Genomic DNA, 24,432 nt, shown 5'->3' with positions numbered 1-24,432 from the left:
CAAACGCGCCTGGAGGGGTTTTCCATGGCACCCCAGAAGCTCCTCTCCCCCTGCCGAAATTAGGTTTGAAATAAGCATTTTCTTGTAGGCAACCATGTAGGTGATATTTTGCGCATACGTGTGTGTTTGCAGTGCCCACAACAATTTCTCTGGCTTGCAAATGTCACCATAGTCACTAAGGGGTTGTGACTCCTGTTCTGATGCGAGTGATGTGATCTTTGGCCTGAGTGATCCTTAGGCCCTGTGTGTCCTATTTTTCACAGGGCAGTCTTTTCTTTGAAGCCTCGCTCCATCTGAAAGGCTGGTCCAAGTCTGGTTTAAAGGAAAGATCCATTCGAAGGGAGGGCAGGGGTCTCGGGGCTGCCCCTTCACAGGAAGCAACTAGATGGCGAAGCAGCTGTGCAAGTAAACTGTGGATAGTCTTCTCCACTACGGTGAGATGTACAGTAGTACCTCAGGTTACAGTCGCTTCAGGTTACAGACTCCGCTAACCCAGAAATAGTACCTCGGGTTAAGAACTTTGCTTCAGGATGAGAACAGAAATCGTGCGGCGGCATCGGGAGGCCCCATTAGCTAAAGTGGTACCTCAGGTTAAGAACAGTTTCAGGTTAAGAACGGACCTCCGGAACGAATTAAGTTCTTAACCAGAGGTACCACTGTATTGCATTTCTATTTGACCCCCCCAAATGTGCATCTACAAATACTTAAATAAATGTAAGTGATTGCTAGGCAAATCTGTGGCCTCTTTTTTTGCTGACACACAAGAGGATCTTTGAGGAAAAGACCTTGCTTATCTCCTGATAGAAATCCTATCTAGACGTATAAAGTTGCAGAAAACAAACCTGAAGAGTTTCTGTAAAGAACAGAGAACACAAGGATCACACACACAAATAACAGGTGAGAAAAGAAGAGGCGGGCCTCAGACTGATTAAAGAAAGCAGTAATTTGTTTTCGCCATAAAAATAACAGCCATCAAAGGATGAGTGTGCATGCGTTGGTGCCCCAAATCAAAATCTCTTTTATAGGTTTACAGCTCCAGGTAGCTATATAAATTATGGCCACCAATGCAGATATACTGACGCATCCGTCTCCATTTGTGAACCATGCAATCATCCGCCTACTCTGTGTCCACGTCAACATTTCATTACATCTTATGATTGCTCATGCTCACGTCGACGCCGGGATGTAATCTTCCCTTCTTTCATTGCTCTGCACCAGAGTGGAGCAGAGATTTTTCCGCAGAAAAGCTTTGGAGGAAATTTCTGAGATTTTTCCTTTATCTGACTCTCCTCGGGCCCCTCCAGACAGCTGCTTTCATGTGGGTGTGTTCCACAACCTGTGCTTGACACAATAATTAGTTCATTAGCAGAAGATTTATTCCGTTTTTAATTTGTGCCACCTCGCTGCAACCACCTAATTGCTATCTGGGACGGGGAACGGGGTGGGCTATGGCACAGCAAAAGCAGGACAAAAATATATCAGAACGTTTACGGTGTTAAAAGTTATGGGATTTGAGTAGGCAATCACGGGATATGCACGGGTTGGAAATGAAGCAGTACAAATGTCCCAAAATCTTTGCAGGTACAAACAGTATTGTAAACGTGGGCTCATGTGTGACTGCCCTGAAAACATCATGTGTGCACGTCATCATGTGTTAAGTTGTGGGTGAACATATCAGACAACACAGCGATTCTTCAAACAGCTCTTGTTTATTCACAGGCCAGAACAGAACTGAACTGAAGGGTTCAGCCAGCCTGCTTATATAGAGCTCCACTACAACGCAACAGTAACAACTTTCTGTAACTATCCAATAGCTGAATGCCACTTTCAATCCCTTATTTGCATATGTGGACCTGAGTGAAAACTATCTACAGTATCCCCCTGCTGGCCCAGGGTGAGAACTTCAGTACATAACATCATAAATGCACAATAAAAAGGATTGCTGGAGGGGACTTTCTGCAGAGTGGCCATCTTTTTTCCCCTACCAAAATTCTCCACTGTTTTCCCATAGTTAATCTTTTGCATGCTTTTGTCACTGTCGGTACTTTGAACTTCCTAACAGTTGAGCGGGTGGTATTCAGATGGTTTATGCTAGCGGCCCTCAATAATAATAATAATAATAATAATAATAATAATAATAATAGTAATAATAGTAATAATAGTAATAATAGTAATAATAGTAATAATAGTAATAATAGTAATAATAGTAATAATAGTAATAGTAGTTTATTATTTGTACCCCGCCCATCTGGCTGGGTTTCCCAGCCGCTCTGGGCAGCTTCCAACAAAGATTAAAAATACATTAAAATGTCACACATTAAAAACTTCCCTGAACAGGGCTGCCTTCAGATGTCTTCTAAAAGTCAGATACTTGTTTATTTCCTTGACATCTGACGGGAGGGTGTTCCACACGACGGGCGCCACTACTGAGAAGGCCCTCTGCCTGGTTCCTTGTAACCTCAGTTCTCGCAGTGAAGGAACTGCCAGAAGGCCCTCGGAGCTGGACCTCAGTGTCCGGGCAGAAAGATGGGGGTGGAGATGCTCCTTCAGGTATACTGGACAGAGGCCGTTTAGCTTGGCCCAGTTAGCTAAGTACAGTGGTACCTTGGGTTACATACGCTTCAGGTTACATACGCTTCAGGTTACAGGCTCCGCTAACCCAGAAATAGTACCTCGGGTTAAGAACTTTGCTTCAGGATGAGAACAGAAATCGTGCCCCGGCGGCGTGGCAGCAGCAGGAGGCCCCACTAGCTAAAGTGGTGCTTCAGGTTAAGAACAGTTTCAGGTTAAGAACGAACCTCTGGAATGCATTAAGTACTTAACCTGAAGTACCACTGTACTGTGGATCCCTTGTTTTTTAAAAAGCCACTTTTCCTACTTTTGAAAACATTGATATATATGTGGTAGTTTTTGTTATGGGAATGATGTAACCATAGCCTCCAACTTGTCCCTGAGCGAAACCAGGACGTGTCTGCCAGGACATTCTCCCGTGCAAGTCATGTGACCTATGCAAGAGCTTGGCCCCCTAAAATATGTTTTGGGGGTGCCACAATCTTGCTCAATATGTGTGTTTGGCTGTAATCTTGCTCTCAAATGGGATGTCCCAGACAGTTGATGGGTATCTGTCATGGACAATATAGGCCTTTGGTCTGACCCAGCAGGGCTGTTATGTTCTTATGACCTCTCTGTGGTGGTGATGAGCCGCTACACGCCTTGGCTGTAGTTTAGAAGTACTCCTTAGTGGATTGGGGCCATCATGGCAGTCAGTCTCTCTCTGCCTCCTCCCCAGCTATTGCCAGGAATGTGGGGCTCACAAATATGAGTGCTTTATTGGGTGCTATGTTTTGTTTTCTTTGTTTTCTGCTGGGAGAGGGAGGATCTCGCCACGGGGAAGCCATTTTAGGCAGCGTCTCCATAGCAACCGGAACATATGTGTGCCCTGTCTTGCAGCTTGTCACATGTAGCCTCTCATCTGATTGAACTGGCAAAGGAATTGCAAGAGGATCAAGCTGCAAGTGTCAACTTACGGAACTGGAGGATTCCCCCAATATATTTTACTGTACTTTGGGAAAGCAATGCAAGGGCTTGAAGGTCTGCTGCCCCTGGGTGGAAGCAATGAGTTTGTACATGTTTGCTGCGATTACTTTAAACAGGAGAAAAAAAAAAGAGCAATTTAAGGCCCTCTTTCTGGGTCTGATCCAGGAAGCTCTGCCACAGCATTGATGATCAGTGCTGCTTTTACCATCAGGCGAAGCGAGGCTGTTGTGGAAAGGCATGAAGTTGCAGCCAGGAGAGGTCTGTGCTGTAATACTGCCAGCCCTGTGCTCCCTCAGTTAGCGTGCTGCCCTCAGGTGATGTGGTCGATGATAACCTGTCACCTGTGTTGCTGTAAGATTCAAATGCCAACCTGATGGGCTTCTGTATGAGGAACAGATTAAGGTTACCAGATTTTTTCCAATGAATCCGGGGACACTTTTCAGTATGGGACTGATATGTGAATCTGGGGAAATGGGGACATCTGGTAACCTTAGAATAGATGGCACCGTCTTGTCCGCCTCAGGCAGCAAAATGCCTTGGGCCCAGGACCGGCCCTACCATTAAGCAAAGTGAGGCAAAGTGTGTGCTTGTTACATTGATATTGCAAAAAGCGAAATGCCATTTTGGAGCTATTTTTTCTAGAAAAATCTGCAAAAACAACACTGCTGACATGGCTTGCCATACGTCTGGATTTTCCCAGACATTTTGCCAATTCCCACCTGGACACTGCTTCCGACTACAATATTCCATGTATGTCCAGGAAATTCTGGACGTATGGCAACTCTGGTTACAAGGATCCCTAGTCCAGATCCTTTGTGTATCATCCCATCTGTAGCAGATTTAACTCACCACCCAATAGTAGGAGAAAGGGGGAAACGAGCTCAGAAACAGTTGCGCTTTGGTGCGATACCTGGGAGCGCAAATCCCTCATTGACCACCTAGGAAGGCAAGAGAAGGGAAGGTGAGCACACACACACATGATTCTTGGGGAGAATTTGTCCTGCAAATTTTGCAAGATTGGCACACTGGTGTATGTTACAATTTTTCATACTTTCCCAATAAGTTCCTATGGTGTGCCTTGCATAGGGCCTGCACAATATATTTTGGCACCTAAGGCAAACCAAAAAATAGTGAGACATGCTGGGCATTTGCGAGCCTAGGACACCTCAGAGGACCAAGCCCTCCTAGGGATGGTAGGAGACCAGCGGTGCCTCCTATTCACCAAGAGGCCACTGCAGAGGCAGTATTTTTTTGGGGGGGGAGAACTGTCGAGGTGGCAGCAAATCTGGTCTCCAAGAAGCATACATTGGCTATTGCTACCATTGTGGCAGCGGCCGCAGCAATGCATTCCTTTGAGACCAGATCTGCTGTCCCTGTGGATCTTGCCACCTTGTCTCATGGTGTGCCAGCCCTGGTCTTGCACTAGTTGGCATTTATGAGACTGAAGAGCAAATGAACTAAAGCAAAGATCTGCAACGGGGTCACAGTTTGGGTATGGTGAACCTCTGAGTCCGCCTTCCTCATGAGGAATTGTCGCTGAATTCAGCGAGACGCCTGTTGAATAAATAAGAGGAATTTGCTCTGATATTTCCTTGTGGCCCCGAACACCACTGTGATCTTCTTTTGCGTTGTCATTGCTGATCTGGTTCTAGATCAGGTGTCTGCAAACTTTTTCAGCAGGGGGCCAGTCCACTGTCCCGCAGACCTTGTGGGGGGCCAGACTATATTTTTTTGGGGGGGGGAATGAACAAATTCCTATGCCCCACAAATAACCCAGAGGTGCATTTTAAATAAAAGGACACATTCTACTCATGTAAAAACACGCTGATTCCTGGACCATCTGCAGGCCAGATTTAGAAGACGATTGGGCCGGATCCGGCCCCCAGGCCTTAGTTGTCAGGAGTTCAGCCTACACTTGAGTAGGACTCTGGCAGAGATACATGCCTGACTGGCATGTTCTCTCCCTTCTGGTTGATTGTTCGGGAGCTTCATAAGCTTTCTTCAGTCCAAACATCACAGCAACGAATGCCAACGGACACCGGCACACTTAGGGATCCGCAGAGTTTGCCCAGTTCGTGTGACAGACCTGAGCAACTCAGCATTTTGGCTAATCTACTTTATTTACATATAAACACACACGGAGCACTGCAACATGGCTCCCTCTCTCTCTAGCATCAGACAGCAAAGAGAAAAAGAACAAAGGACAACAGTCCCACTTCACGGAACACAGTAACGCAAACATCCTGTTTCCGTCACTTCCCACTCTGTGGAGTCAAAACATACACTGTCCTGTGAAAGACAAAAATCCCATGACTGCATTCATGGAGCAGGAATTCTAACAGCCTACCTATGATCTGACTCTGGGGTTGCGGCGCTCATCTCGCTTTATTGGCCGAGGGAGCCGGCGTACAGCTTCCGGGTCATGTGGCCAGCATGACTAAGCCGCTTCTGGCGAACCAGAGCAGCGCACGGAAACGCTGTTTACCTTCCCGCCGGAACTGTACCTATTTATTTACTTGCACTTTGATGTGCTTTCGAACTGCTAGGTTGGCAGGAGCAGGGACTGAGCAACAGGAGCTCACCTCATCGTGGGTCTAAGGGACACGGGTGGCGCTGTAGGTTAAACCACAGAGCCTAGGACTTGCTGATCAGAAGGTCGGCGGCTCGAATCCCCACTCGGTGACCCGGAAGCTGTACGCCGGCTCCCTCGGCCAATAAAGCGAGATGAGCACCGCAACTCCAGAGTCGGCCACAACTGGGCCAAATGGTCAGGGGTCCCTTTACCTTTTACCTTTGATCTAGACATAGCTGTCAACTTTCAGATTTGAAAATAAGGGATCAGCAGCCTCACCTGTCCCAGGGACAGTCTATGGGATATCCAACAATCTGGGATAGCAGCGGGAAATGGTGCTGGAATAAGGGAATTTCCCGCAAAAAAGGGAAGGTTGACAGCTATGGATCTAGATATTGCTGGTAGCAGGAGAGCTTGGATCGTGTAACCCCAAATTCCAAATGTCACAGCTCCATGTGGGAATGGGATGTGAAGTGCACATTAACCGGCCCTGCCCCCTGCAGCTTCATCCCCCCACACCAACCTTTTGAGGTAGGCTAAAGGCAATGACTGGCCGAACAGTACCCAGTGTGAACTCGAACTCAGGTCCTAGTCTAGCCACTGCACTGGAGAATCAGGTCTGCGGACACCCGTGTTAGCCGGTGCACACGTTGCAAAGAGTTTCTGCTTTAATGGCTAGAAATGGCTTCTGCGGCCTCGTGTCAGCAGCCAGGATGGCCATGTGTTTAAGACCACTTTTAGAGGGGAAATCTGAAGAGTTTAAAACGAGTTTTCTATCCATTCATAGAACCCGCAAAGGGCAATTGAGCAGCAAGCCTCCTTCTCCTTTAAGGCGCGGGGCGAGGCATAATTAGGCAGCGGCCCCTTTAAATAAAAACCTTCCTTCCTCCGCGCTTTCCGAGCGCGTCTGGTTGTCCCGCCCCCTTCCCCGTTCCGTGAGCGCCCGCACGACGCATGCGCAGCCCGGGAAGTTCTTTCTGGGTTCTGAGGTTTGGTCCACGCGGGTTCTTTGCTGCTGCTGCGTCTGGCGAGCGGCGGCGATGGTGAGTTTGTGACGTCACGGGCTGGTTCTGTGACGCAGCTGCCATTGCTTTTGCTCCCCACACCCCTAAAAGCAGGGTGCAGGAGGCAATGGTGTGTGGGGCTATTATTATTATTATTATTATTATTATGCAGTCAGGGAAGCCGCTTGCAAGTCGGGGTCGGGGGGGAGTCGGCGAACTTTTCTTCTTTTAATTTCTGGACTCAGAGCACAGCAGCCTGTGTTTGGCCGATGAATGCAGGCAGCAGGGTAGCTTAAAAATGCACATTAAATACTAACAGCGTCGCCATCATCATTAGGATCAATCCTTTTTATGTTCTCCTTTTCATAGTAGAGTTGGAAGCGACCACGAGGGTTATTTACTAGTCCAACCCCCTGCAGTGCAGAAATCTTTAGCCCGACGTGGGTCTCGAACCCACAACCCTTATGAGTTAAGAGCCTCATGCACAACCTCAGCTGAATCTCTTTAAGCACTTCCTTGCACTGGCCTTAGACATCAGAGATAATGTGTTGCCAGGGTCCACCCTATTTCTATGACTGTAATCCGTTCTATTTTATTTTTTAAATATATCTTTATTCATTTAAAATGAATACAGTGGTACCTCGGGTTACAGACGCTTCATGTTACAGACGCTTCAGGTTACAGACTCCGCTAACCCAGAAATAGTACCTCAGGTTAAGAACTTTGCTTCAGGATAAGAACAGAAATCGTGCTCCGGTGGCGCAGCAGCAGCAGCGGGAGGCCCCATTAGCTAAAGTGGTGCTTCAGGTTAAGAACAGTTTCAGGTTAAGAACTGACCTCCAGAACGAATTAAGTACTTAACCTGAGGTACCACTGTACATTTATGAAAAACAGACGTACATACAAGTAAACAAACATACAAACAAATAACAGAAAAATCAAACAAACCACCACACTATAAGATATAAGAAGATTAATATAATTATCATATATACTCCTGGTGTTGAACACAATTTTAAAATTTATAGAAAAGAAATTTAAAACTGACTTCCAATTAATCTCACTGTACTGTAATCCATTTTAATTTTTGCTAATTTGAAAAGTGTTGGTAACCCACCCTGGGGCCTGCTGGTGTAGGGCAGGTAATATATTTAATAATGGTGGTGATAATCGCACCATTATTGTTGTTCTGTGTAACACCGTATTAGTGTATGACGACTTGGCAAAGAGCACTGTTTCCTACCCTGAAGGGCTTTTAGCGTAAATTAGAGGCAAGGAACCAGTGGAGCAAAGGGGAAACTGAGCCGTGAATGGGCAGAGGAAAAAGGATGATGGGTATTTCAGTTACCTGTAGTTGAGCACTTGTTGCCACTGGGGCTAGAAACCTCTTTTCAGACTCTGGGTCCTATTCCTTTCTGGGCCTCTACACTGACAGGGGCATGATGGGAGTTGTAGTCCAAAACATTGGGCACTCCCACCGTTTGTTGGAAGCTGATGTGTATATATGTGATGTGTTTGGCACACTTATTCCTGCTGAGCAGTGGAATAAAAGTTGTGCGAGGCCGTCTTGTGTTTAAGTGCAAGGGAGTCTCTGGGTCAGGGGTAGGCAACCTAAGGCCCAGGGGCTGGATGCGGCCCAATCGCCTTCTCGAGCCGGCCTGCGGACGGTCCGGGAATCAGCGTGTTTTTACATGAGTAGAATGTGTGCTTTTATTTAAAATGCATCTCTGGGTTATTTGTGGGGCCTGCCTGGTGTTATTACATGAGTAGAATGTGTCCTTTTATTTAAAATGCATCTCTGGGTTATTTGTGGGGCCTGCCTGGTGTTTTTACATGAGTAGAATGTGTGCTTTTATTTAAAGTGCATCTCTGGGTTATTTGTGGAGCCTGCCTGGTGTTTTTACATGAGTAGAATGTGTGCTTTTATTTAAAATGCATCTCTGGGTTATTTGTGGGGCCTGCCTGGTGTTTTTACATGAGTAGAATGTGTGCTTTTATTTAAAGTGCATCTCTGGGTTATTTGTGGGGCCTGCCTGGTGTTATTACATGAGTAGAATGTGTGCTTTTATTTAAAATGCATCTCTGGGTTATTTGTGGAGCCTGCCTTGTGTTATTACATGAATAGAATGTGTGCTTTTATTTAAAATGCATCTCTGGGTTATTTGTGGGGCCTGCCTTGTGTTATTACATGAGTAGAATGTGTGCTTTTATTTAAAATGCATCTCTGGGTTATTTGTGGGGCATAGGAATTCGTCCATTCCCCCCCCCCCAAAAAAAATGGTCCGCTCCCCCCCCAAGGTCTGAGGGACAGTGGACCGGCCCTCTGCTGAAAAAGTTTGCTGACCCCTGCTCTGGGTGATCTCTTAACATTTGTTCTTCCCTCATTGCAGCTTTTCTACTCATTCTTCAAGTCCCTGGTAGGGAAGGACGTGGTGGTTGAACTGAAGAATGATTTGAGGTACAACTGGGTACAAACACATCTTGCTCTCCTTGGGGAAAATCCAGGAGCCTTGGTCCCGGATCCTAACCCTTTTCTAAAAAAATTAAATTAAATAAAATTTATTATTTCTACCCTGCCCATCTGGCTGGGTTTCCCCAGTCACTCTGGGCGGCTTTCAACAGAACATTAAAAACCAAATAAAACTTCAAACATTAAAAAACTTCCCTAAACAGGGCTGCCTTCAGATGTAAAGAGAAAATTTATTTCTCAGCCTTTGCACCCGTCCCTCCCTCCCCAAATATCCCGTGTGTTCTGCCTGGCTTTTAATTGTGCCTTTTCTGCTTTTTTACAGTATATGTGGGACCTTGCACTCCGTGGATCAGGTATGAATTACACCTAAAGCCTATTTCTTCCTTACAGATTATAAAGGTAAAGAGACCCCTGACCATTAGGTCCAGTCGTGACTGACTCTAGGGTTGCGGCGCTCATCTCTCTTTATTGGCCGAGGGAGCCGGCGTACAGCTTCCGGGTCATGTGGCCAGCAGGACTAAGCTGCTTCTGGCGAACCAGAGCAGCGCATGGAAACGCTGTTTACCTTCCCGCCGGAGCGGTACCTATTTATCTACTTGCACTTTGACGTGCTTTCAAACTGCTAGGTTGGCAGGAGCAGGGACCGGGCAACAGCAGCTCACCCCGTCACGGTGATTCAAACCGCCAACCTTCTGATCGGCGAGTCCTAGGCTCTGTGGTTTAACCCACAGCGCCACCCGCATCCCTTGTTTATAGATTATATCCTACCCTAATTCTTAGTGGATCGCGTAGGTGCAGCTTTTAGTTAAACTATGGAACTTGCTCCCACAGGAGGCAGTGATGTTCAGCAACTTGGATTTCTTTAAAAGGGGGTTTGGCAGATTCACGAGAGGAGGCTACTTGCGGCTACTAGCCATGATGACTAGGTTGTGTCTCAAGAGACAGAATTGCAGGTGGGCAAGAGTGTTGTCGCTCTCATGCCCTGCTTTTGGGCTTCCCACAAACATCTGTTCAGCCGCTGTGACAACAGGATGCTGGACTAACTGGGCCACTGGTCTGATCTACCAGGTTTTGCTTATGTTACGTTCTCGGTTTTATGAAAAATATGTGCATTTTGGTTCTCAAAAGGGCTTCCTGTTTGACTGTACGATATGTGCAAGCAGACTTGCAGAAAGCAGAACGTCTCTTTAGTAGTGCAGTTATGAGGTTTTATTTATTTTAATTGTGGGGCGTGACAGAGATGTGTAAAATGATGCCTGCCACGAAGAAATTGGACAGGGAGAAGTTTTCTTTCCTCCTCCCTCGTAATACTAATGGGGCCACCCAGCGAAGCAGAACGTGTTGGAAGACTCTGGACGGGCAAAGAAAAAACTGCCACAGAGCGTATGCTTGAATTCGCTCCATGAAGAGCAGCGATGGCCACCAACTCAAAAGATGAGGAAAATTCATGGGGAAATATAATTGTTAATGGCTGCTACCTTTCCCGGCCGTATTCTGCGTCCACAGTGGGAGACAGCGCCCCTCTGAATAGCAGTTGTGTGGAAAAGCAAATGGGCTATTGGGTTCAGATTCTGCTTGAGGGTTTCTCGTTGGTGTCTGGTTGGTCACCGTGACGACGGGATGCTGAAACAGATGCTCCCAACAGGGCTCTATGTTCAGTGGAAGGTGACCAGAGGTGTTGATTAAGGTGGATAAACAGCAAAGGGGTAATGAACAGGCCGCTAGGCAGAATGTTGTATTACTTTTGAACCTTGCTTGCTTAGTTCCGCCCCACCCTCTCTCTTCTCTGGCTTTGCAGTATCTGAATATCAAGCTCACAGACATCAGTGTGACCGATCCAGAGAAATACCCTCACATGGTGAGTGATGGGCGTAGGGCAAAAGGGGGGATTTGGGATGGCAGGCGTGAGAAGTGTAAATAAATGCCGAGGTAGAAATTGGTATCTCTCCTGCTGGCTTTTAACCTGTAAAGCCCCATAACCGGTGCAGGGATTTTTCTTGGTGGTGGTTGGGGGAGATCTGAGGGACCTTTATAAAACCCACAAGATCTACTCCGACTTTCCCCAGGCTTACCCTGATTATTTGTTGTTTTAGAGCAGGGGTAGGCAACCTAAGGCCCGGGGGCTGGATGTGGCCCAACTGCCTTCTAAATCCGGCCCGCAAATGGTCCAGGAATCAGTGTGTTTTTATATGAGTAGAATGTGTCCTTTTATTTAAAATGCATCTCTGGGTTATTTGTGGGACCTGCCTGGTGTTTTTACATGAGTAGAATGTGTGCTTTTATTTAAAATGCATCTCTGGGCTATTTGTGGGGCATAGGAATTCGTTCATTTCACCCCCAAAAAAATATAATCCGCCCCCCCCACAAGGTCTGAGGGACAGTGGACCGGCCCCCTGCTGAAAAAGTTTGCTGACCCCTGTTTTAGAGCCATTCAAAACCATGGCATTTTTAAAAAATCTCAAGGTGTTATCCAGAAATTACAACCAAATGAAAATAATAATTATTAAAACAAATAAAATCAGGGATTCAGAAATAGCGAGGCCCGGTCTTAGGCTCAGAGAAAGCCTGGGCAAAAAGCTATCTGAAGCCGGTAATAGATGATGCTGTACCCAAGTCTCATTTTAGCCTCCTAGAAACGAGTTAACGGCGTTTTTGAAAATGAATTGGGGAGGGAGTTAATTTCCCACCCACCCCCCATCTCGTGCCCTGTCACCTCCCCCCACCTCAAAAACAACCTTGTGGGGTAGATCGGTGGGTGCTGTTTGGCCAGTGGAGGATTTGAATTGTTTCGTCCCCCTAGTCCAGTCCGGACGCTTGTGATCTCTGCACCCTGTATGTAACACTATTCTTCCTCTCCAGTTGTCTGTCAAGAACTGCTTCATTCGTGGCTCCGTCGTCCGCTACGTCCAGCTTCCAGCCGACGAGGTCGACACGCAGCTGTTGCAGGATGCTGCCCGCAAGGAAGCTCTGCAGCAGAAGCAGTGAGGGCGCCTCCTGCTTTCATTTTCCCCCCCTCCCCCTTTCTGCACTGCGTGGTTTTCCTGGGAAAGAGTTGAATGGAGATGTGGGGAAGCTAGACCCAGCTTCCATACCTGCCCCCCGTGCCATGGAAGCCGCCACCAATATTCTGTGCGCACCCACCCCAGTCCTGCACCCGTTGGGAGGCAGAATGCGTGCCCCAGGCTAGAGTTGGTGCCTGCCTCCTATGGGCTGGGTCCAGACTTAGGATTCACCCTTGCAGAAGGCCCATGGGAATCAATAGGAATTTAGTTGCGGCTACCTGAAATCCCGTCGATTTTGGTGGGTCTGCTCCAAGCGCATCGAAACCCTGCAAGAAGCAACAAATCTGGTTTCTCTTTTGCTTTAAGCTCAAGGAGGTTGTCTGCACGCTCCTGTTCCGTTCCTGGTTGGGACGCGGAACCCCTTTCCATGGGAATGGCAGCGACTTTTTTTAAAAGTAATTATTTTGAGCCAGTAGTTCAATTTCCCAGCCCCTGCAAAAGCTTTTCATCTGTGGCATTGTTCAGTAGTGGGAAACGTTACTTCTTCACAGGGGGGCTAATATCCCACCATATGTCCTTTCCGAGTTTCCTCCCCGCCCATTGTTTTTGTCCTTCCTTCATTTGTTCTCCTACCTGTGTTGCCAGTAGAGGCCACAATCCTGTGGGTATTCTAGGTGGTGCAGACTTGAGTTCTGCGATCTATAAATTCCAATTATCAGTACTGGGGGTGGTTCAGATTCTGTGGCAATGGTCCTTTTGGCCAGCAGAGGGTGCCCCAGGGCCAGCCAACTTTCTCTAAGCAAACTTGGGTCTCCAGCTGTTTTTGGACTACAACTCCCATCATTCCCTAGCCAGCAGAACTAGTGGGGAGGGATGATGGGAACTGTAGTCCAAAAACTGCTGGGGACCCAAGTTTGGGAAACCCTGCTTTATAGCAACTTTTGTGTTTGGCCCGCAAATACGGGACCTGCCCATGTTTGTATTTTCTTGTATTTTGTTTTCCTCATGTATTTTGGGTTTTTTTTTTTAAGAGGGCAAATTGAAAAAGAAATTGTATGTAAAGTTGCGGAAGAATAAAAGGTTGCATTTGAAAGATTGTGGTTATTATGGGCTCGGTCTAGGACTTTGGGAATATACCACAACCATGGTTCTGTATGAATGACACACAATAAGGCCATGCACTTAATTTTCCATGCCCTGCAGCTGTTCTCTGGATTATTGGCTTTTAGGACTGCTCTGCCCCTTCCTTTTTCCAAATCCGTCTTCGTGCAATGATGGCTAGAACCTCGCTTTCACATAATCACACCAATAAATTCATCATGCGTTTTGCAAGTATGCAAGTTCTTTCTACCAGTGAAAGCCAGGGAAATAACACACATTTATATCCTAATGTGTTTCCTGTGTTTATGTAACCTGACTGCCGCTGCACAACCCTCCTATCCCTTGACGTAAAGCAACTGTGTGAGAAGGAAGACCAAACACCTGTTTGTCAGCATTTAATAAAAATAATAATAATTAATAATTTATACCCTGCTCATCTGGCTGGGCTTCCACAGCCACTCTGGGCGGCTTTCAACAAAATATTAAAATACAGTAATGCATCAAACATTAGAAGCTTCCCTAAACAGGGCTGCCTTCAGATGTCTTCTAAAAGTCTGGTAGTTGTTCTGTTTGACATCTGGTGGGAGGGTGTTCCGCAGGGCGGGTGCCACTACCGAGAAGGCCCTCTGCCTGGTTGCCTGTAACTTGGCTTCTCGCAACGAGGGAACCACCAGAAGGCCCTCGGCGCTGGGCCTCAGTGTCCGGGCAGAACGATGGGGGTGGAGACTCTCCTTCAGATATACTGGACCAAGGCCATTTAGGGCTTTAAAGGTCAGCACCAACACTTTGAATTGTGCTCGGAAATGTACTGGGAGCCAATTTGTAGGTCTTTCAATGTGTTATGTGGTCTCGGCAGCCACTCCCAGTCACCAGTCCAGCTGCCGCATTCTGGATTAGTTGTAGTTTCCGGGTCACCTTCAAAGGTAGCCCCACATAGAGTGCATTGCAGTAGTCCAAGTGACACCATATATCCTGTGTGTTGCTTTGTTTGGTTTCTGGAATACATATGCAGAAGAAGACACAGCCAGGACTTCCAAGAATGGAAGATTCTACTGTGCACGGAATCCAGCTCTAGGGAAAACCATCTCTTAGGAACCTGCCTTATGCAGAGTCAAATAACTGGCAAATCATTGGTAGTTTTTCCTAACTTAGCAGCAACTTTCCAGAATTCCAGGTCTCTCCTACCACTAACCAGAGTAGCTGGGAATTGAAACTTCTGCATGCGTAGCAGATATTCTGCCGCTGAACTGCAACTCTTCGCCAAAGAACAACAATCCCTGTTCATCATTGCCACATCCTGCTTTGCAAACTTGGGTCAGTTTTAGAAACTGGATACTGCACTCAGTGGCCTTGTGCTGTGACCTTCCCAACAATTCCTTGTTAGCTTATTTTGTGGAGTTCTTAAAGGCTGGGGAAAAAAAGTTGGGCAACATATCAACAAACGCCCTGCTGATACTCTGCATGTAATAAGGAACATAAAAACCAGCTTGGAGATTTGCCGATTTATCAACTTTTGCTTCCCGCTGGCAGTCTGATGACTTAAAAGGATGGATCTCCTCCTCAATGGCCTTATTGACCATCTCAGAAGGCTTGTGGTCAACAGCAGGGAGGCCTGCTACTTTGAACAAGGCACGCAGCCAAGGCTACACTACTGGATCCTCCAAGGCTCGTCAGAGGGGAAAGATACACAGGGCCCTGGGTGTCTGTATTGGAGAGAAACGAGCAGGCTTCCTCAACCTTGGCCCTTCAGATGCCTTTTGGCCTACAACTCCCATGATCCCTAGCTAGCAGGACCAGTGGTCAGGGATGATGGGAATTGTAGTCTCAAAACATCTGGAGGGCCGAGGTTGAGGAAGCCTGAACTAAAGCATTCCGGGGGTGTTTGTAAAACCATAGGGCAGATGTAGGGAACCTTTGGCCCTCCAAATGTTGCCAACTGCCGAAACCAGAGGCCTTTCTCTTGGGCATTGTCGGCCAAAAGGTGTTAAAGAAGGATAGAACGTTTTTTATGTATGCAACTACAGCAGCAAGAATTCTCGTCGCAAAACATTGGAAGACTCAAGATTTACCCACACTGGAAGAGTGGCAGATGCAACTGATGGACTATATGGAATTGGCCGAGATGACTGCCAGGATCCGAGATTTGGGAGAAGAAGCAATGGAGGAGGATTGGAAAAAATTCAAGGACTATTTACAAAAACTTTATAAGTTATACGAATCATAAGAATTCGCAGGATTTGGAAAGGTTAGCTCCAGCAACGAGATTGGGTGTATATGAAACTAAGTTATATTAACGAAAGGACTAACGTTTAAATATAACATTATATTGGTTTTTGGAGTAAATGGATAATAAGTAATTTAAACTTAAATGCAACTATCTGAAAGCACAAAAGAATGCATGAAACAAGGTTATAATTTGCTGACATTTTTATTGTTAAGAATGCACGGTGAGGGGGATGTGGGGAAGTCTGGTAGATGATTGGAAAAAAGTTCTGAAATGATGAATTTTTTCTTCTTTTTTGTTTTCTTTATTCTTGTTTCTTTGTATGTCTTTATCTGGAAAAAATGTAATAAAAAATATTTTAAAAACAACAACAAATGTTGCCAACTGCTATATCTCCCATCAGCCCTGACAAATGATGTCACAGGAACGGTGGGGGGCACCAGCTGGGGAACCCCCAAGGGAAGAAGGCTCAGAGCCAAGGGAGAGGTGGTGGGACAATGGTGAGTGGTCAGAGGGAGAAGACTGGGAGGAGGAGATGTCTAAAGCTGAAGAGGTAACAGGGCTTAGTGAACTGGGGGAGGGGGGGAGTCCGTGTCAGAAGTCCAGAATCGGAGGCTGAAGCTGAACCAGAAGAGGAGGGAGGTCAAGCGGCAGAGATGTGTCTGGCTGGCGAAGAGCCACGGGTGTCTCCCCCTCCTGGTGCGACAAGCTCCCCTCAGCCCTCGTCTCCCAGAACCAGGAGAGGCATGAAGAGGGTAGAGGAGTTGGCTTCACGCAGGAGCAGTCTCAAGATTGCTTGGGGAAAACCCTAGAGAAGAACTGTGGGGAGACGGGGACTGTCAGGGAACTGCCATTAGCTCAGAGGCGAGAAACAGAAGGGCAGTTGCGTTACAGGGAGCCTCCGAAAATCCTGCGAAGCAGTTCGTCTTCAGGGGAGGAGGAAAGCCCCACCTGCAGTGGGGAAGAAGTGCAAGGACCAGAGGATGCTAGGGAGAGGCTTAACACCGCTCCTGAGCAAGCCGGAGGGGAGGGAAGCACGCCCTTGCCATCGCCCATCCTGCGCAGTAGTCTGAGGCGCAGAGAGGGGCGGAGACGGTTGGGGGGTAACGAAACTTTTATGTTGGGGGAGGTACAAAAAAAGACCACTCCCAGATTCTGCTAGCCATTGAGCCAGACATGAACTTATGACGCTCTTCACTGTAAATAAAGGTAAAGGGACCCGTGACCATTAGGTCCAGTCGTGACCGACTCGGATTGCGGCGCTCATCTCGCTTTATTGGCCGAGGGAGCCGGCGTACATCTTCTGGGTCATGTGGCCAGCAGGACTAAGCCGCTTCTGGCGAACCAGAGCAGCGCACGGAAACACCGTTTACCTTCCCGCCGGAGCGGTGCCTATTTATCTACTTGCACTTTGACGTGCTTTCAAACTGCTAGGTTGGCAGGAGCAGGGACCAAGCAACGGGAGCTCACCCTGTCGCGGGGATTCGAACCGCCGACCTTCTGATCGGCAAGCCCAAGGCTCTGTGGTTTAACCCACAGCGCCACCCCCGCCACTGTAAATAGTTTGCACCAAAATAAAGCCCGTCAAAGACAGGTTGGAGTTCTGCCTGGTTGCTCTCGAGCAACCGCAACAGACATCTGACAGGGACCTTCAGTCTCGGCAAATGCTTCATGGGGGCAAAATCTGCTGGAGATGAGTTGTTGTGCTCATGAGGCCCAACACTCCTGTTTTTGCTAATGAAGGGTTAACTCCCAGTTGCCCAGTGTGATTTATTGCTGGCTTCTTCCTCTAACATGCACGGCCAAAGGTCCCCCCCAATCCCGCCGCCTGTACTCTAGGCTTGGTTTTTTGCCAAAAACGTTGGCCAGCTCTCCTTTTCCAGGTTCTCCCAATGTGCTCACGCACCCTCCGTACTCTAAGCGCTGGCATGGGTCCTCTCATGGCTAACCAGCTGCGACCGCTGACGGAAGCATTTCCCACAGTGCGCACAGGCGTAGGGCTTTTCTCCCGTGTGTGTCCTCCTGTGCTTGGCGAGCAGCGAGCTGCGCGCGAAGCTTTTCCCGCAGTCCGGGCAGTGGTACGGCCTCTCCCCGGTGTGGCTGCGGGCGTGCGCCGTCAGCGCCGAGACCTGCTTGAAGCCCTTCCCGCAGTCGGAGCACTTGAAGGGCCTCTCGCCCGTGTGGGTCCTGGCGTGCGCGATCAGGATGGACCTCTGGCTGAAGCTTTTCCCACAGTCGGCGCACCGGTACGGCTTCTCTCCCGTGTGCGTCCGCTCATGCACCGTGAGCGTCGACCTCTGGCTGAAGCTCTTCCCACAGTCGGAGCACTTGTGGGGCCTCTCGCCTGTGTGGGTCCTCCTGTGTGCAATGAGGTGCGACCTGTGGCGGAAGGCATCCCCGCAGTCGGGGCATCCGTACGGCCTGCCTCCCGTGTGGACCGTTTTGTGGGCAATGAGGTTTGAGCGGTGGCTGAAGCCTTTCCCACAAGCCGGGCACTCAAAGGGCTTCTCCCCCGTGTGGGTCCTTTCGTGGATGGTGAGAGTCGACCTCTGGCTGAAGCTTTTCCCGCAGAAAGAGCACGCGCACCGCTTCCCTTCTGGCTGGGAGATTTCATGCTCTGGGTGTCCACCACGAAGGCGATGGCCCTTTGCCTTGTCCGAGCAGCTTTCTTGCTGTTGTGCAAATGTTGCTTCCTGGTCAAGGCCACAGGAAACATTTCTTTGGCCTCTTCCTGGCAACTTGCAACGTGGTTCTTTATCCTCAGGGTGCTCTGTCTGGTTTTGCTCCTCTGCGTGACGCTTCCTATCTTCTCCTAGAATTGGGAGAGAGTTTGTAACGTGAGGGTTATTGTTTGTCAGGGACTGGGCAGAGGAGGAGTGGTGGAGACCGTCCTCCCCAGCCTGACTCTTCCAGAGAAGAAGAAGACTGTTCAGAATTACAACAGGGGTTTGAGGGAGGTCACAGCTCAGAGGAAGATGAGGGGGAAATCTGGGAAATAATGGGAGAGTAGGAGGAGAAGGAGCAAGAAGCAGCACCAGGGGAGAGACAGCTGACAGACTCAGTGTCTTTAGAAAGCATTCCAGACCACTCTCCTTCTCTCAGAACCTGGCAGTTTGTGCCCAAGGACCAAATGTAATGCCTGGTTTAGAAGTCCTAGCTTTTTGCTTGCACCTCACCACTTCCACAACTTCCTGTGTGTGTCTTTCGATGCCCTGTTTTTCTGCTCACCGCCTGGAATCAGACGTACAAATACGTCGCGCAAACACTTTCGGAATGGCGGTTTCCATATTTTTTTTAAATGCCTTGATTGAAAACTTTGTGAAGAAGCTCATGCCACTTTCACTCAAGCTGCACGGATTTAGAAGAGCAGCCAGGAATCAGAGACACCGAGAACTGAACGACAACCTAAACTGTACAGTGGTACCTCGCAAGACGAAAGCCTCACAAGACGAAAAATGCGCAAGACGAAAGAGTTTTCTGTTTTTTGAGTTGTTCTGCAAGGCGAATTTCCCTATGGGCTTGCTTCGCAAGACGAAACGTCTTGCGAGTTCTTGCGAGTTTGTTTCCTTTTTCTTAAAGCCGCTAAGCCGCTAATAGGGTTGCTTCGCAAGACGAAAAAACCGCAAGACGAAGAGACTCGCGGAACGGATTACTTTTGTCTTGCAAGGCACCACTGTACCACTGTAGCTCGTTTCGAGAACTCAAGATAATCCGCTGACCCAGTCACAATAATTCCTCACCTGGGGAGCTGGCATCACCATCAACCTTCTGGCTGAGTTCTCTGCAGGGTGGTTTCTGCCAGGCATCCGGTGGACCGTCACTCTCTGCCTCTGCGCAATGTACCACTGCCACCTTGAATGGCCCTGGTCCCTGAGAAAGCCAAGGAGACCCAACTGAAGGCATGGGGTAAAGTCTAAACCTGAGCAGGGATTTTGCTTCCACCCCATCGTTCTGCCCAGACACTGAGGTCCAGCTCCGAGGGCCTTCTGGTGGTTCCCTCCCTGCAAGAAGCCAAGTTACAGGGAACCAGGCAGAGGGCCTTCTCGGTAGTGGAGCCCGCCCTGTGGAACGCCCTCCCACCAGATGTCAAAGAGAACAACAACTACCAGACTTTTAGAAGACATCTGAAGGCAGCCGTGTTTAGGGTAGCTTTTAATGTTTAATAGGTTATTGTATTTTAATGTTCTGTTGGAAGCTGCCCAGAGTAGCTGGGGAGGCCCAGCCAGATGGGCCGGGTATAAATAATAAATTATTATTATTATTATTATTATTATTATTATTATTATTATTATTTGTTTCTCAATAACCAGCATCTGGCTCTCTCACCTGAATGTCCTGCTGCCGCCTCAGGAAATGCTCTGCCAGGGACACGGCCTGGGAACAGGTTTGTGGCGAACTATCCCTCACCCATTTCTGGAGTTCTTGGGGCAGGATAGACAGAAACTGCTCCAGGATCACCAGCTCCAGGATCTGCTCCTTCGTGTGCCTTTCTGGCTCCAGCCACTGGCGGCAAAACTGCCAGAGCTGCCCGCAAGTCTCTCGGGGGCCATCAGCCTCCAGATAGTCGAACCGCCTGAAGCGTCGTCGCTTCGCCTCTGCGTCCAAGATGGCGGAGTCCCCCTCCTCCAAGTCTTCCTCTTTCACCCTCATGCCATTTGCCTCAGCTTTGTCTGACTGTTTGGTGCCTTTGCCAAGGCCTGGCAAGAACTGGGATAACCGCCCCGCAGCTCCAGGCTCCTCAATGGCGTGGGCTGCTCCTTCAGAGGTGGACAGAAAAGTCTTAGTATCAGCTGGTGCGGCCCCCGGCAATTGTGGGCGCCTCCATTCTGAACAGGGCAACTCAACCCTTTCGATAAATTCCTGTAGCTGAGCCTCCCAGCGTTCCTGCAGCTGCTTGGGAGGTTCCTGCTTCATCTCATCCAAGATGGTTATTTCCTTGAAATCCCCACAACTCCCCACACGGACGGCACAAGGGCTGTTTTCCGCACCGTTCCTTGGCCCAGGGTCTGCAAGCTCCGGTTCCTCCATTTTCAATCCTTGCTCAGTCGTTTCTTGGAGCGGCAGAGGCAGCCTTGACACACCTCCCTTTTCAGCAGCCATTTTGTCCTTCCAAAGGGTGGAGGTGGGGAACTTAACGGGCACTCCTAGTTAAGATGAACAGGCTTGATGAGGCGATGGGTGGATTTCTCACCCTTATTGATCGTCCCAGGTGGAATGCAATATTCCTAGGCTGAGGAGAGGGGCTGTTCCCTGAGGGAAAGATGAGACAGTTGCCTAAAATTAGATGACATATATTTATGAAACTTATTGCCCATGCTTCACCACAAGTCCCCATGAGTGGGCTAGAGCAACAGACTAAAAAGGAAAAGGTACCCCTGCCCGTACGGGCCAGTCGTGTCCGACTCTAGGGTTGTGCGCTCATCTCACTTAAGAGGCCGGGGGCCAGCGCTGTCCGGAGACACTTCCGGGTCACGTGGCCAGCGTGACGAAGCTGCACTGGCGAGCCAGCGCAGTGCACGGAAACGCCGTTTACCTTTCCGCTATAAAGCGGTACCTATTTATCTACTTGCTCTTAAGTGTGCTTTGTAACTGCTAGGTGGGCAGGAGCTGGGACCGAAGACGGGAGCTCACCCCGCCACGGGGATTTGAACCGCCAACCATGCAATTGGCAAGCCCTAGGCGCTGAGGTTTTACCCACAGCGCCACCCGCGTCCCTTAGAGCAGTGTTTCCCAAACGTTTTTGGGCAATGGCACACCTGTTTACTGAAAAAAAATCTCGCGGCACACCACCATTAAAGCCCCGCCCCGTGACGTCAGCGCGCAGCGTCACGCCGGGAGGGACGCACAAAAGTGAAAGTTTTTTCCCTCGGCAGCTCCTCGAAAGGCTTCTCTCAGCTGCGCTCACTCCGCCTCGGAGAGGATTTCCCCTCCGGTCCCATGCGTTCGTTTGGGGCATCGCTCCGGCTGCTCCCTCTCCCGCCGCGCAGGAGCGATGCCTCTCTCTGGCTCTCCCTCCGCGCAGGCTGAGGGAGGGAGGGAGGGGCGCGTGTGACCCGTCTCTGCTGGGAGACCAAACCCAGCGAGGCAGAGTCGCGCGGAGGTGCCCAGGCAGCGCTGCCGGCTGCGAGGAGGAGCGCCAGGCAGCAGCAGAAGGCGCAGCCTCTCCTCACCGCCGCCGCCCCGCCTCTCGCCGCCCGACTCGCCCGCCTCCCTCCAGGCATCTCGCGGCACACGAGGCAACGTCTCACGGCACACTCGTGTGCCGCGGAACACCGGTTGGGAAACACTGCCTTAGAGCAACAGACTATGTATATACAATTATGAAAACAGATAAAATTAATGCAGTAATAAAACAGTTCAAAGTGGAACAGTATAAATTCAGCAAAAGAGGTGTGCCCAGCAAAACAAAAACCAGAACTAGCGCCTTGTTTTTTTGGCCAGGGTCCACACATGTTGAGGAGCCTTGGTAGGCCGCTGGAATTTGCAGTCAACCCAACTCTGCCCTTTCAGGGAAGACACACAGGTTTCATCGCTTGTCACACCAAGCATTGGAGTTGCAGGGATGATTCCCAGTCCCAGGGTCAAGGCTTCGGACATTGTTTCCCAAACTTGGGTCCCCAGCTGCTGTTGGACTACAACATCTCTAGCTAACAGGACCAGTGGTTGGGGTCAGGGATAATGGGAGTTGTAGTCCAAAAATTGGAGGCCCAAGTTTGAGAAACCCAGGAGTGGAGATGGTCACACCAGAAGTGATAAGGCCATTCATTGCATTGAGCAAGACTACAGGTCTTACCCTACGTGTGTGTGTGTGTGTGTGTGTGTGTGAACCTTTCGCAGGCCGCCCCTGCCTCCTGTCCCAAAGCCTTGCTATAGTCTAGAACCAGGATGTGTGACCAAGGTCATGGGCTCCCAACACCACCTGAAAGGCCAAAGGCTTCCCTGCTTTCTGTTCATCTTGCGCTACCCCAGATCCGGTTTTCTGCCCGTCTCGATTTAACCCGCCAGATTCCCCCCCCCCAAAAAAAACCCACCCCAAGCTATGAAGATCCATCATCCAGTGCGCGTGGGAAATTCAAAGCCCATTTTCCCACGGTGGCGGAAAATTTTCCCACGGCCGGCGTGCGGGCCAGCAAGTGACTTTTCAGATGCCACCTCCTCCCGCTGCGCCACCTGGGCTCCTTGGGGACGAGGGCTTTTGTCCGCCCGACCCTCAGGAAGGACCACCCGGCAAGGCGGGGAGGATGGCGGGTCCGTGGTCTCCCTCCAGGTGTTTGCCAGACGCCAACTTGCATCCTTGGCCGGGGCTGGCGGGAACCAGCCGCATCCTTGGGAGAGGTGGGGTGGGCGCTGCAGGGTCGCCATTCCCGGGGCATTGCAAAAAGGGGCACCAAGCTGCAAGGGGAGGCAGCTGGAAACAAGGGGAAAGGCGGAGGCGACGTACTTCTCAGCCGACGGCTGCCTTGCAGCCCGCGTTCCCGGGGATATCCGAGCGGCACTAGCGGCCCTCCCGCCAGGAGGGGGCGCTCCACCGCTCGACTTGGAAAAACTGCAGCCTCTAACCTAAGGCAGCCTAACTGCCTACCCGCGTGTACTGCTCTGCTTTTTCTACTTCTACGTTCACGGCTCCCTGTCTCAGCCGTGGCATCACCAGCTGTCCTTAATAGGTACTTCCGGTCCTGTTTCCCACTACGTATCCTCGTTAACAGGTAAAAGCTTCCCTACCGGAAGTGCGCGCTATGTGTCTCTCTACACTGCGCCTTCCACCGGGCTGTTGCGAGCAACGTGTTGCTCTATAAGAATTGGGAGGCGGAAGTCTGGCTTTAGGGTCCTTTTCCACCAAGGGTTGGCCACGGAACTGCCTGTGTAAAAACGTGTATGATGCAAGTCGGTTGCAATACAGGATGTCTATTTATTTATTTGCTTCAGAACATTTATGCACCGCTTAAGCAAACAAAGAAAGAAACAAAGCAGCAACCCTCAGCGCGGTTTACAAAAAAGATAAAGCAATAAACTGGCAACCCTGCATTAAAAACATACAAAAGTTTAAATGCTAAAAACAGGTCAGAATGCCCTCTAGGGGGAAATAGTCCCCCATATATCCGTGTGTCGTTCACACAGCTGCATCTGGCGAGCAATGCTTTAAAGCAGCAGTCTTGTAACAGCTTTGATTAGGAATACATATGTATTAGGAAATTATTATATTTGGATGTATTAAAGTGTTTTTTGCTGATTGGTTTTTGTTGTTGTTGGAACTAATAAAGCAATATTAAATAAACAAAAGGAGTATCTCGCCTTAACTTCTTGTAATTTACCTTCTGCATGGACCATGCCTAGGCTCATCACCCTGCCCAGCCTAACAAAGCCCTCCTCTGCTGCCCCTCAAAGCACCCCACAACTTACGACTCAACATTTTCCCTTCCACGACTCCCCCCCCCCCTTGTTCCTCTCTATCCCCACCACCAAATCATTTAGCTTGATGAAGAGTTCTGGAGAACTAAAAAAAACTTGCACATTATTCCGTG

At 49.1% G+C, this 24,432-nt stretch overlaps 3 protein-coding genes across 3 annotated transcripts in view; 2 read left to right on the top strand and 1 right to left on the bottom strand.

Annotated features, from left to right (window-relative positions):
* DDAH2 (DDAH family member 2, ADMA-independent) overlaps positions 1–24,432 on the top strand; it is a 323,504-nt gene that overhangs the window by 56,151 nt on the left and 242,921 nt on the right. The gene's annotated exons all lie outside the window — the stretch shown is intronic.
* On the top strand, positions 7,021–13,678 carry LSM2 (LSM2 homolog, U6 small nuclear RNA and mRNA degradation associated). The gene is made up of 5 exons (XM_083493633.1): positions 7,021–7,152; positions 9,504–9,571; positions 9,906–9,936; positions 11,382–11,441; positions 12,443–13,678. Exons 1-5 carry the CDS (start codon positions 7,150–7,152, stop codon positions 12,566–12,568), a joined length of 288 nt encoding a protein of 95 aa, XP_083349759.1. The 5' UTR covers positions 7,021–7,149; the 3' UTR covers positions 12,569–13,678.
* On the bottom strand, positions 12,594–23,596 carry LOC310701473 (uncharacterized protein). The gene is made up of 5 exons (XM_083492399.1): positions 23,352–23,596; positions 20,237–21,160; positions 19,651–19,780; positions 16,296–18,722; positions 12,594–15,622 (listed from the first exon to the last, which is right to left on the bottom strand). Exons 2-4 carry the CDS (start codon positions 21,008–21,010, stop codon positions 17,827–17,829), a joined length of 1,800 nt encoding a protein of 599 aa, XP_083348525.1. The 5' UTR covers positions 21,011–21,160; positions 23,352–23,596; the 3' UTR covers positions 12,594–15,622; positions 16,296–17,826.

Source organism: Podarcis liolepis, assembly GCF_965112155.1.
Source record: "Podarcis liolepis genome assembly, chromosome: 2".
Lineage (NCBI taxonomy): Eukaryota > Metazoa > Chordata > Lepidosauria > Squamata > Lacertidae > Podarcis > Podarcis liolepis.
Note: the sequence above shows the minus strand (reverse complement) of the source record. Positions and strands in the feature narration are given on the sequence as shown.